General features: G+C 33.8%; 1 protein-coding gene across 1 annotated transcript; it reads left to right on the top strand.

Annotated features, from left to right (window-relative positions):
- Nucleotides 1-5,695: 5,695 nt before the first annotated feature.
- Nucleotides 5,696-12,024, top strand: LOC104893228 (syntaxin-132). The gene is made up of 13 exons (XM_010679331.3): nucleotides 5,696-6,193; nucleotides 7,294-7,401; nucleotides 7,561-7,617; nucleotides 7,754-7,802; nucleotides 8,473-8,561; nucleotides 8,633-8,706; nucleotides 9,534-9,576; nucleotides 9,967-10,027; nucleotides 10,127-10,152; nucleotides 10,244-10,321; nucleotides 10,786-10,866; nucleotides 11,320-11,385; nucleotides 11,499-12,024. The coding sequence occupies exons 1-13, from the start codon at nucleotides 6,176-6,178 to the stop codon at nucleotides 11,670-11,672; spliced, it is 924 nt and encodes a 307-aa protein (XP_010677633.1). The 5' UTR covers nucleotides 5,696-6,175; the 3' UTR covers nucleotides 11,673-12,024.
- Nucleotides 12,025-12,928: the final 904 nt, after the last annotated feature.

Below are 12,928 nucleotides of genomic sequence, written 5' to 3'. Positions count from 1 at the left end.
CCTCTTAATATGTGATTGATGTGTATATCTGCAAATTATGTAATTTTCTTTATTTTGAATAGCCATGATACTTGAAATGAAAAATAACACATTTATTAAGAGCCAGTTTTGTAGAACATAAGATGAGACAAGTTCCAGACGTTTGCTCCTCTTAACCTAAACCCCGAGCCCTGTCTCATGGTATGAAAGAGCAAATTTTCAAAAAAAAATTTTTTATCTATATAAAGTCATCATCATTTTAAAATGATATTTCTTGAAATTGATTTGAAACGATTTATTAAATAAACTTGTCCCTATTCAGATATTAATAGGATGACAACTTCAAAGTTTTCTAAAAATCATAATTCGATTCGAGACTTTTGTGGGATTTAGACCGTTAATTAATATAGTAAAATATTGAGTACCAGACTTATATATGGTTAGAGTAAATTTTTCATATTACATCATGTACTAATTATATTTTTGGTCCTTTTATTCTATTTCTGAAGGTACTGAAATATAATGAAGGTCCAACATATCAAGAATAGAAAGAACTACTTGAGAGCTTCAAATTGGCTACCATCATTGTTTTTTTTTTTTTTGCTAGGTCTTACTATTAGTTAGCTTCTTAAGGCTTCAATTTTTTAGTATGTACACATGATTTCTGTTTATGATTTTTTTTAGAAAAATATTGGTTATATATTAGGATTTCGTGAACGTGCAATATAATATGTACGGATTTTAATTGTACGAACTACGTCTGTTATTTATGATAATATACATTGGTCGAAGTATGTTTATGTAATATTCAGGTTCCATTATTGATTTCATTCTAAATTACTAGTGTATTATTATATATTTGGATTTGTTAATTAATTAGGAAAAAAGTACCAAAAAGTGCTAATACAAAATCTAGACGCTTTTCCTTGTCAGGAAATGATGCCATAAATAAGAATAATTTTTCCAACCATATTTCTCTCAAAGCCAAAAGGTGTCGTAGCTAATTATAGTCGACAAGAACGTCTTGAATTAGGATGCTTTAAAGCGTCTCTAAGTTAATTGATGGCACCCCCACCAACCCACATAGCAACGCCTATGCGGAGAAGGGAGGCACTGTACAACGACGCCAATAGTGACGCTTTTTAGTGTCGTGAATTGCCGACTCATTCTTCTTAACGCTTTTTGGCTGCGTTAAGAGCACATTTCTCGACGCTTTTAGGCGTCGTCAATTGGGCCAAAAAGCGTCCACAAGACACGCCTTTTATAGTATATAAAATTTGTTGTCTTGATTATTCGATTTTACATATATATCATGTTATAATTTTTCATTCGGTAAACTTTATAATAAAAATCTTTGAATACATAGGATGGACAAGAATTAAAAAGAACTAATCACTCTTATCTTTGTTAAAACTCTTAAATCTTTGTGGTGAGTATGTAGAATGATTTCCAATTTGTTTCATAAGATTGCATCAAAATATCACCTTAAATATAACAATTTTGGACTTTCAAAGGAAATTGAAATATACTGATATTTCTTTACTTTTTGTAATGTCTTTCTCATCTCATCATAACACAAATTTTGAACATTGCCGTACAATATTTATTACTAATTATGCATAATCTATTAAGGAAAACAAAAGAAAAGAGTAGTTAAAAAATTTCAATACATCTACACATTTGATCTCCAAGTGAAAATTTTACATTATATAATATCAACTTTTGGCATTGGCACGATAAAGGAATTTGAACATGCATAGAAAATAACAATATACCTAGCTAGTATGCTTAAATTTTTATTTTCTAATCTCCTATTTTCCATCACCATATGATAAAAAGTTAAGTCTATATATATATTATAATAAATTATCAAGGTAGCTAAATTTCAAGTACACTTCATAATAAATTTAGTAAAATAAAAGCTTACAAAAATAGAATCTATCAACAAACATAACTTTTTAAGGAATTGATTGACAAAAATATGAATATATTTAATTACATAGATAAAGTTCATAAAGAAATTTACATTATTTCATAAGATAACTTAGGGTATGATTATTCGCTAAAGCTTGATTGTAGCTCATTCAAACTCAAATTGACAATCAAGCAATTGCTTAATAAGCGAAGCTCGAACAAGAATTTTGAAAGCTAATTTGAGCTCAAGCTAGCTCAAACACTAATATAAATTATATTTTTATTTGTTTAAGTTGCCTTACATATTCTTAGGTGCTCTAGCCAACACCTAGAACTATGTGCTATAAGCACATATTTTTGCACATTTGTCACATATTTTGCCAAATGAACAAAATGTAAATTGTGCAAATATAAATTTTACAAAAGATGTAAAAGGAAACACCTAGTCCAGTTGCTCTTGTGAGCTACACTATATAGGCTTTGAAGGTGCTAATCCTAATTCTAAATGCTTCTGTGAGTACCTACCTCATGTGAAAGGAAGATGTGGATGATAATCTATTGGCCTCAGGTATAAGTGTCATGGCATGGTAATTGTGGTTTAGGCGAGATAAAGTTGTCTTTGAGGACGTACTAAAACCGAACTATCTATAGTGGAGTTTGAGATACGACACCTACTATAAGCGAATCTATGAAGGGGTAAAGAGTGTTGCCCCCAGTAGCACAAAAAGGTGGAAGCCACCTTCAGCTAGGTGGATAAAGGTCCATGTAGATGCAAATGTTGGAAACAATGGATCGTTATGCCTTAGAGCTTACACCTAACAATAAAGGTGTCGTTGGAATGCTTGGAATATATAATATGACGATTTGAACAACCCAACTATTCCATTTTCTGTTTTAGGCCCTATTTTGGCATATTTCGTTTAGGGTAATTAGAAGAAAACCTTCTAATTAAATTTTGCCTCTATATTATGTACTTTGTACTCTATCCTCAAAAGATAGTGTAATCAAATTTCCTCACGCATGGACTTAGCTAACACATGATTGTTAGTGAGACGCATTAAATTTGAGGATTAAGTGTTCTTTATTTCTTTGTTCTTTATTTGCATCTGTTACAACATGTTTTGTATTGTTCGCTGCTACTTGGAGGGTCCGAGCTTGGTTAATTGTCACCTGAAGTGGCGGAAGGGAAAAAAAACCCTATTGTTTAACAGTGCAACTAGCTCGCGCTCATTATTAGTTACTACTGTGTTATTTAAAACTGATTGCCAATCCCATGTTAACCGCCTCTCTAAGGAGCAATTTTCTTCAATGATCTTGATACTATTCTGGCATATGTCAGGTGTATAGCAAAAGCTTTTATATTCATAGTTTCGTCTCATGTGCATAGGGATGACAATTGTGTTGCTCATCATCTAGCTCCTTTAGAGCTTTTTGGAGCCGAACAACGTTGAGGGTACCGTTATCTTTTGAAAGTGGCTCTTGTGTACTTATGGACACTTTGTCCATTAATTTATTATAATATGCACTAACCATTCCCTTCAAAAAGAAATCAAAGTCCAATTAGTGGAATAACGTTGGGAGTACTCCTACACTTCGAAAGTTGTTCCGTAGTATTTATGGACTCTTTCTCCATTAATTTATGATAACATGAACTTATGATTCTCCTTAAAAAAAATTAGAAGTTCATATTTTCTGGAAACAATTTTTTTTTACGAGAATTTATTTTGAACGTACATATAAGAGCTTTTCCTAATTTAGAACCCTTCTCGTACATTGTTTGTTCAATATATCAACAAAAGAGTATATTTGGTAAAAATAATTAATACATTTAATCAATAAAGTGGTATAAAAAGCATCACTATGATTATATATCAACAAGCTGGCCATATGTCGTGTTTTCAATACTACATTTTTATATTAATTAGTTGTTTTGCCCAGGCAATACTTCAACTAATAATTGAATAAGACATAAAACATGTATAATTTGGGGTTGATATTTTGTCACAGAAGCCCAAGTCATAATTTAGTGGTAAGATATGACATTACAAAGTAAGAGGTCATGGGTTTGATACCTCTTATGCTTTGATCAAATGTAGGAAGTGGCAAAAGGTCGTGTTTGTGTTGTATCCAAGTTATATATAAACGGGTATGAAAATCCTTGACACTAACCCAACCCATTTGATAAACGTGTTGTATCGTGCTGACTCGTTTAATTAAATGTGTTGAGATATCTCAACATGAACCCACTTTTTTGTCATATATGTGTTGGAAACCTCAACACTAGCCAACCCATTTAGTAAGGGCGTGTGGTGCATGTTGACCCATTTAACTAACTAGGTTGGAAATCCTCAACACTAACCCGTTTTTTTTTGTATGTGATTCTTGTCATATTCTGTCAACTTTTGTCAACTCTTTGGGCAAGGTGGGGTGACATATGACAGCATGCAATGCATGTCCATGCGATTTAATATAATACTTCCTTCATTTTAAATAAATGGAACGTTTTTCTAGAAAAGCTCATCCATAAAAGAAGAAAGTGTTTCTTGATGTCAGAAGGTAGGAAGAGAAAGCAGAAAGCAAAAGCTTGTTTGGTTGACATTTTTAAAACATGGGAAGTTATAAATTTTTAGGAATTAGAATTTTTTGATGTTATTTGGTTGATAAATTCATGGGAAGTAGAAATTTCTAGGAGGTTCCACTTCCCACAAAATGGAGGAAATTACTTACCTAGGGGGACCTAGGTAAGTGAAATTTCCCCTGAATCACCAAACAACATTTAGCAAATCCTAGAAAATACAATTACATGGGAAAATAAACTTCCAAGGAATTCATACTTCCTACATTCAACCAAACAAACACTTGATATATTACCTTTTGCAATGAATAAATTTTTTCTCTGAACACACAATTAAAAAGTGTTATGCTTGAAAAAGCTACTCCTTCCGTCCCAAAATATAGTTCCCATTTCTATTTTGGGTGTCCCAAAATATAGTTCCCATATCGATATTAAGTTCCACATTTTTTCGTAATTTGTCTAAAAAAACCGTGTCCCATCATTTGTTTGCTTCTTGAATTTTGTTTTTTCCTTTGTTTATTCAACCAAAATGTTACAATTAATGCTCTTTCACCAATTATTCTCCATTCTCTCTCCTAAAATCGTCTTTTCCCAAACAACATTTATTTAAATAAACAAAAAATATTTATTATCCCTCTTATATTCTACTTGCATAAATTACCGTGAAAAAAGGGAAATGAGAACTATATTTTGGAACGGAGGAAGTACCTTATATAAGAAACTTTTTTCAAAAACTATGTTGTAATTTTCTTGTTTTAAAAAAATCACCTTTTGCAACAAGTTCCTTTTAAAATACCACTGGATGATAATTACTGTTAAGTTTGATCGTTTATTCCACAATTGACTTGCCTTTGGTTTTCACTTAAACTTCTTCAACCTCGTAATCGTAGCAGCCATTTGTGACGTGATTACGGGGACTTTTCAATAGTCGGTTCGCCGATTTATTGGACAATCCCTTCCATTTGTGTTTCAAATGTTGTTGAATAGAGTCACGTGATTAACTGATTACCACGCAAAGTCAATAATAGAATTTAAACAATCAAACTTTTTTTTTGAGGGGATTAAACAATCAAACTTAACAAAATAGTAATTTGATAGTATTCTAAAGAGAGTTTATTGTAAAAGATAGTATTAATTTTTTTATAAAAAAGGTAGTTTTTTTTAAAAAAGGTTTCTTATAAAACATATTTTTGTCAATTTTTTTTTGTTTTTTAAAATGGTAGATTTAGGCATTTCTCACTTAGACTTAGGTAGCAAGGTTTATTCAATCTTTCCTGAAGATCCGGTGTCAAGCTTCACCCAACAATAAACCCACCTTCGTCTTCTCTCTCTTTTCGTCCAGGGTGTCTCAGCTGTCTTCCAATTTTCTTCTACTGGTCATTTGGAATCCCAGACAAAACTTGTTTGTTTGGGGTTCAGCAATAAACCTACTTCAATTAATTACAAATTTACAATAAAACAACTCTAAAAACTCTCTTCTTTTCGATATTTCCTCAAATTTAATTTCAATTGCAAGATTGAAATTCATACAACTTCCGTTTTTGGTGAACAAAATCAATCCTTTCTTCCATTGTCCAAATTGGGTTCTTTTTGAAATTCATTAGTTTTTAAGAAAAGAAGGGGTTTTTCAAAGATCCCCCACTTTAAATTTGGTTTTAATTTTGCTGAGGAAGAGGAGATTTTCAATTGACTTGACCCACTGTTACCATGAATAACCTTCTTTCTGTAAGTTTCTAGTTCTATCTCTTTTTTGGATTCTGAATATTTCCCCTTTACTTTAATGTGGGAGTGCAAAAAAGATGTTATCTTTGATCTGTGTTTTGGTTGATGTTTTGATGTTTCAATTTGATCATGGTGTTATATGGGTTATTGGATTTATATATTTTTTGGCTTAGTTATGCATATATGAAGCTCTCATATGTATTTTTGTTGGTTCATTAAGTTTTACATTGTATGATATGAGGTTATTTGAATGGATGTTGTTGCTTTTTTATTTGTAAAATTAGATGATGCTTCCAATTGGATTATAGATCGAGGTGTCCAATTGTAGTTTTGTGGATACTGAATCTGTGAAATGCATTTAACGTGAAGTTTGCTAATTTTGAAATTGGAATTCCTAAATCAAATAATTGTCAACATTCCCCAAATTTCCTTTTTTTTATCTTGGTTGTAGCTCTAGACTTATGCTTGAGGTATCCCCATTTTAGACCCTGTTTGGTTCATTACATACATAATTTGGCTTGTCTTTCGATCATAGGGAGGTGGCAGCAGTGGGTTGGTGGAGTTGGTGGGTTGATGACAGGAGATAGTTGGGGGGGTGGGGTGGAGAATTTGGGGAGTGGGTTAGATGTAGAACTGAATGGACAAATACTTTCTTGAACCAAACTGTCAATTACAGATTTGTTGTATGAATCCTGTCGAATTATTAAACCAACCAGGCTTTTAGTGAGTAGACTTTCATTTTTAGAGCTTAAATGTGCCTGGTTATCACCCGTATAGACCAAGTTGCTAGATGATTCCTAGTGCTTGTTGTTAGCATACATGAACAAGAAATTCATGAACAAGAATTTGGTCTAGCATGTACTGATTTGCCTTTCAATATTTGATTCTTTTGATACCAATTTTGTCTAAGATTTTTAGATTTTACAGGTTAAATTATAAAGTGGACATGGTCTTGAGATATATGTAATGTATTTATGTGTTTATTCCTTAAATTTGGGGGTGGGGGGTTGTTGGGATGATTGGGTTTTGGAGTATTAGGCGTGTGTATAAATGTCTGGCTTTCTTACTCTTTCCTAATTTCATTATTATATCATATCATGCAGGATTCATTTGAGATTCCTCGTGGGGAATCATCGAGAGGTGGTGATCTTGAGATGGGAGTAAATCTTCAGAATTCAGGAGAATTAGGCTTGCAAAACTTTTCTAAGAAGGTGACTATATATAGTTATGCCCCCGTTGTTCCTTACCTTTGTCTATTTCTTAGAATAGGAACCAAGCAATGATATGAAGTGTGCTCATGTTTCAGATGAAAACTATGCTAAGCCTCTTTCTCTTCGTCAATCTATCTTAATTTCTTCCTTCTCTTTCAGGTCCAAGAAGTAGATAAGCAGTATGATAAGATCAATGAGCTTTTAAGAAAGCTCCAGGTAAGTAGAGATTTATTAGCTGTATTATCGTTAATACTATCTAGCCTTGTTAATTTTTCAGCAGGATCCAATTTCTCTTGGAGAAATAAGTTGCCGATGTATTCCTTCTAAATGGTTTTATAAAACCTGCATGCAGGATGCACATGAGGAGTCAAAAGCTGTTACAAAGGCTTCCGCCATGAAAGGTAAATTTGCTTCCAATTTCTTGTGTGGCTCTCTCATGTCCAAATGATTGGCTAGAAGTGATCGTTGAGTCCTTTTGATTTGAGAAGTTAATCAAGTTGCTGCTATCCAAAATTGTGATGAGAAATATGGTTGTTGGCATCATGCTCATTGGCTTATAATTTTATTTTTGCCCTTGTGTTCTTCTTCCATATATTTCAGAATTTACGCATGGGTCCTTCTTGAAAGTGATTATATATGGGGATTTCTTACGTTTTATGGATTGAAGTTTGGTGCTCTTAATTCCATTAGGGAGTGGTGAAGCCTCTCTGCACTTTTGTACAAAAAGGCTTTGATGGTGTATGTTTGGCTGATCTACAACGAGACTCGAAGGCTTTATTATTTTAATTGTTTCTTCTATACGCGAGAACTGCTAGTCCTCCTGCTCACTTATTGTTTTCCCTTATCGATGATTTCAATTTTCTTTTCATCTCAAAATAGGAATTTATTATGTTACCTAATAATTAGAAAGGAAGGACCTTTTTAAATGGCACGTGTACGTGTAATAAGGAACAAACTGCGACTTATTCTTCCTTGTATTTTAAAGAACAGAACTCAACTAGGCATGGTCGATGTGCTTTTAAATTATTTATACATTAAGTCTGATTACATTCTGCTATCTCTACTCTGAAGCCATTAAGAAACGCATGGAGAAAGATGTAGATGAAGTCCAAAAGATTGCCCGGCTTATAAAATCAAAAATTGAAGAACTTGATAGAGATGTAAGATGCTTTACTTTTCTTGGCTGATTTTCTGTGTTTTAACTTCCAATCTGACATTTTTCTCTCACCAGAATTTATCAAGCATGCAGAAGCCTGGATGTGGGAAAGGAACAGCCATTGAACGGGCCAGGACAGCACAGACAATGTAAGTCTTGTGACAAAGCAGTCCACATTGTCGGCGATGGTGAAATGATGAATAATCTTATGTGTTCTGCCCAGTGTTACCTAATTCCCTATCTAATTCGCCTTTTGAATTTGCCAATTTGCCCAAAATGAGCCAAAAATGAACCAAAACCGACCATAATTCGCTTTTCCAATTCGCAATTCGCGGGGGAATTAGGTAACACTGGTTACTTCTGCCAACTCCATTTCTCTTCATAGTTTGTAGTTGTATTCTCTCCATTATAATTGCCTTACACGTCGATTGCCACCATAAAGAACTTTAAACTTTATTTTGAATGTCTCCTAGTGGACTGCAACCTTCGGTTAGCCAGAGCTGCATTCCTCTGGCTGAAGTAATTACAGATTTTAATACTGGTTTGTGATCTTTGTTCTGAAAATGTGGTCCTAGCATGGATACTTGTAATAGCTGACAAGCATTGACCCTTGACTGCCCCTAAGAACAAAATTATCTGATCCTAGGATCCTCCTGAGATTTATTGGTAACTTCAGTGGTGCTGATTCTCAAGAGATTACATCTTTGCTGAAAATTAGCTTTGTAGGGGCCTGGTGCTCGAAATATATGCTGAAATTAATCTTGAGACTGAATGATTTTGGAGATGCACAATGTTGTGCATTCCATTTGTAATGTAGCCTTCCTACATGCATGTGCAAAACTGAATCTTCGGTAGCATGGGTTCTGGCATTTCTTCAATTCCCTTGACTGAATACTATATGATTTAGTATATTCTTGTGGGGATTTTAGCTGTTGCTGTTGTGCTTCAGTTTAACATCTGCTATTGTTGGTTGCAGTGCTTTAAAGAAGAGATTGAGAGACAAGATGGCAGAATTTCAGGTAAATATCACAGTTTTCAGACGAGGGTCAATTTTATCTGTATTGTTCTCCATTTACTTTATCTGCATGTCTGGTTCGACTTATGGAATGCAAAGAGAATAAAATTTAAATAGAGGGAACAAGGAAGGAATAGTTACAATGATATTCACTTTTTATTGGGTGTTAGGTTCCTCTATTAAATATTTACGGGTGTGGATTTGAGGAGGGTTATGTAATGTGTTGCCATAGGATCAAGTAGGGTATTAAATTATTAATTTGTGGTAATAGGTATCCTCAAGAAACGGAAACCATTGCCCTGCCCATCATACCAAACATGTATCGTATATGGAACTCTGTTTCCGTTTTCAACACTTAAACATCTCATACCAAACATGCCCTATATAACTACAGGTATTACGTGAAAATATTCATCAAGAGTATCGTGAAGTTGTCGAGCGCCGTGTTTACACAGGTACTTTATCTGGCCTGCTGATTCGGGAAAAATTGTTTTCTTTTGCTTGAAGTGTGAAAATGTATTGAATATAATTATTTCGTTTTCTATGATTTACAGTGACTGGTCAAAGAGCTGATGAAGAGGTGACTAGTTTTTCTTCTTGTGTAGTGATATATCTATATAACCTGCAAAATTTGTTTTGCTCACTTGTGTGATCCCTGTACTTTCTGGTAGAAAATTGATCAATTAATCGAGACTGGTGATAGTGAACAAATATTTCAGAAAGCAATACAAGAGCAAGGCCGTGGTCAGGTGTGTCTTGTATTCTTATTTTCATATGCTATAAAAATCAATATGGAAGTGAAGTAAGGGAATGGAATTACCGCCTTAATTCTGTATTAGATTTTTTTTTTTCTTTCTGTTGGAATATCTAGTGTAGTGGTGCCATGAGTCATGCTCTACCCATTTGCTAGGTGATTATTTTTATTATAAATTTCAGTCTACTGGTCTTAAGGTTTCCCTGAGAATCATTGTAGTACTATATTTCAAAAACTGTTTGCATGATTTCCAAGGAAAAGTTTAATCTACCAAAAGCTTTTTGTATTCATTTCAGATAAATATGTACTGTATATGCACAAAGAATTTCAATAATCGTTCTTGGAAAGCCCTCTTTATTCTGTCCCCAAAATGATAAGTAGAACTGTAATGAATAAGAGATTGTTAAAAAAAATGTAGGACAATAATTGCTAGTAGAAAATAACTATCTATGTGTGCAGGTGATGGATACACTTGCCGAAATACAAGAGCGACATGATGCTGTCAGAGACGTGGAGAGGAAGCTGCTTGAGCTACAGCAGGTATATCATTTACTCGAAAGTTTATAAAATATGTCACCAAATTGCATTAAGCCCTTTTGGCAAAATCTCAAATATTAGTTTTCATCAATGATGATATTACTTTACAGATATAATATACTCGGTTGTAAACTTAACTTGATTGCCATCACAGGAGCTGGCAAACTCTGACCTACCTGATTCCAACCTGAATTTACTAAGAGAAGCCTGAACCCAACCTAAGCCACATGATCCAAGTCACCCAACAACCCAAATTAACCTGATTTGACCCATTTTTCTTATTTTGTAAGTATATTAAGTTTTAGACTGTTATGACATAGTTTTGCACAATATGAAATAGATCAGAAAACAAATCGGAATCCAACCCATTTAATCATTTATCCCAAGTCACGTAGAGCTGGCGTCACTCTCGTATGCACTGAGTAGAGTTTCTCATATTATATTTTCTGCTTGCAGATTTTTCTAGATATGGCTGTTTTGGTCGACGCGCAGGGGGATTTGCTCGACAACATAGAATCACAGGTAACAAAGAAATGAAACAAAGCTATAACTTCCGTGTGGTACTCAGTATAATTATTTTATGTAGGCAAATTTCTATAAGTGCAATCCATGATCATATTTCTTCTCGTTTCCAGGTTTCAAATGCTGTAGATCATGTTAATACAGGAAATACAGCTTTGCAAAAAGCAAAAAGCCTGCAAAAGAACTCGCGAAAATGGATGTGCATTGCAATTATCATCCTTCTTATTATTGTAGCTGTAATTGTTGTGGGCGTACTCAAGCCATGGCAACAAAAGGGCGGTGCTTGATCTGATTCCTGTCGTACATTCTATACATAATATATCTTGTGATATCCCTCCCCCCTCCAAAAAAAGAAGAGATCAAGATCATGTGAATTTGTTGTTCTTGTAACTTGGTCAGCTTTGTGTGAATTATTAGTTCTAATATTTGCAAACCTAGGTTTTGCCTTTTCTATCATGTTCTTGAGACATGCTTTTTCCCCTGTATTCTTTTATTTTCTGACCCAACCTTCTGTTCATGTAATATCATTCTTTTTAGTTTTAAATTATCACCACTACCTTCTGTAGGGGACTAAATTCAAAAGAACTTTGTTGTTTTGGTGATTATCCTAAGTAGCTAAATGTTTTGGTGTTGTCTTAAGCTGAATTTTTATTCTTACTATTGAGCAACATTAACACATGAGATTATTCTCAAGTCACTAGTATCTGGTGAATTCGGGATCTGTTTTTCTCACTTTAATTTTACTTTTCGAATAATTAGTTCAAATGAGTTAAATTTACGGTTAAAATAGTCTGGATGACATCACTAATTTAGCCAAGTAAGGTTAATGCTAATAAGTGATACCCAAGTTTAAAATGAAGCCCTAGATGTCTATTTTTTTGTTTTTTTGGTACATAAAGAAAGTTAGGATACCCTTCTCTCAAGGGAGATTTCTAACGAATCTAGAAGAACTAATTTATTTAACAAAGGTTCTGTAGAAACATCCATGTCTACCGAAGCAGCATAACTATTGTGACCTTTTTTTGATAGAAGATCTGCTACCCGATAGTTTCCCAAAAATATGCTTGTGGAGTAAATCTAAACCGTCGAAGCAAATTTCGAATGTCATCAATTAGGGTTTGGATAGTCTCAGGGCAATTGTAATGCCCTTGCAACACTCTTATAACTACTTGATTATCTCCTTCAATATATATCTTGAAATGCTGTTGAATATGCAATTATCAATCCATTTCTTAATCCCCAGGCTTCAGCAACGAGAGCTGAGGTTTGGCCAAATCGATAAACTTGAGCAGCCACAAGAAGACCAGCGGAGTTGCGAATGGCAACACCGGCAGCGACTGAAGAGTCAATGACTGAACCATCAAAGTTAATAGCCCTAGATGTCTATTAGATTAGTCCGTAACTTTTTTATCGCTTTAGGGAAACTATGACTAGTAAGACTAAAATTTTGGTTTGAAAATTATAAAGCTAAGTCCTTAATCATGCATATACATATATCCCATCTTCTACTATCTTATTCTTTATCTCTAACTTTCTTTGATAT

The sequence above is a fragment of the Beta vulgaris genome, chromosome 5 (genome assembly GCF_026745355.1).
Source record: "Beta vulgaris subsp. vulgaris cultivar EL10 chromosome 5, EL10.2, whole genome shotgun sequence".
Lineage (NCBI taxonomy): Eukaryota > Viridiplantae > Streptophyta > Magnoliopsida > Caryophyllales > Amaranthaceae > Beta > Beta vulgaris.
Note: the sequence above shows the minus strand (reverse complement) of the source record. Positions and strands in the feature narration are given on the sequence as shown.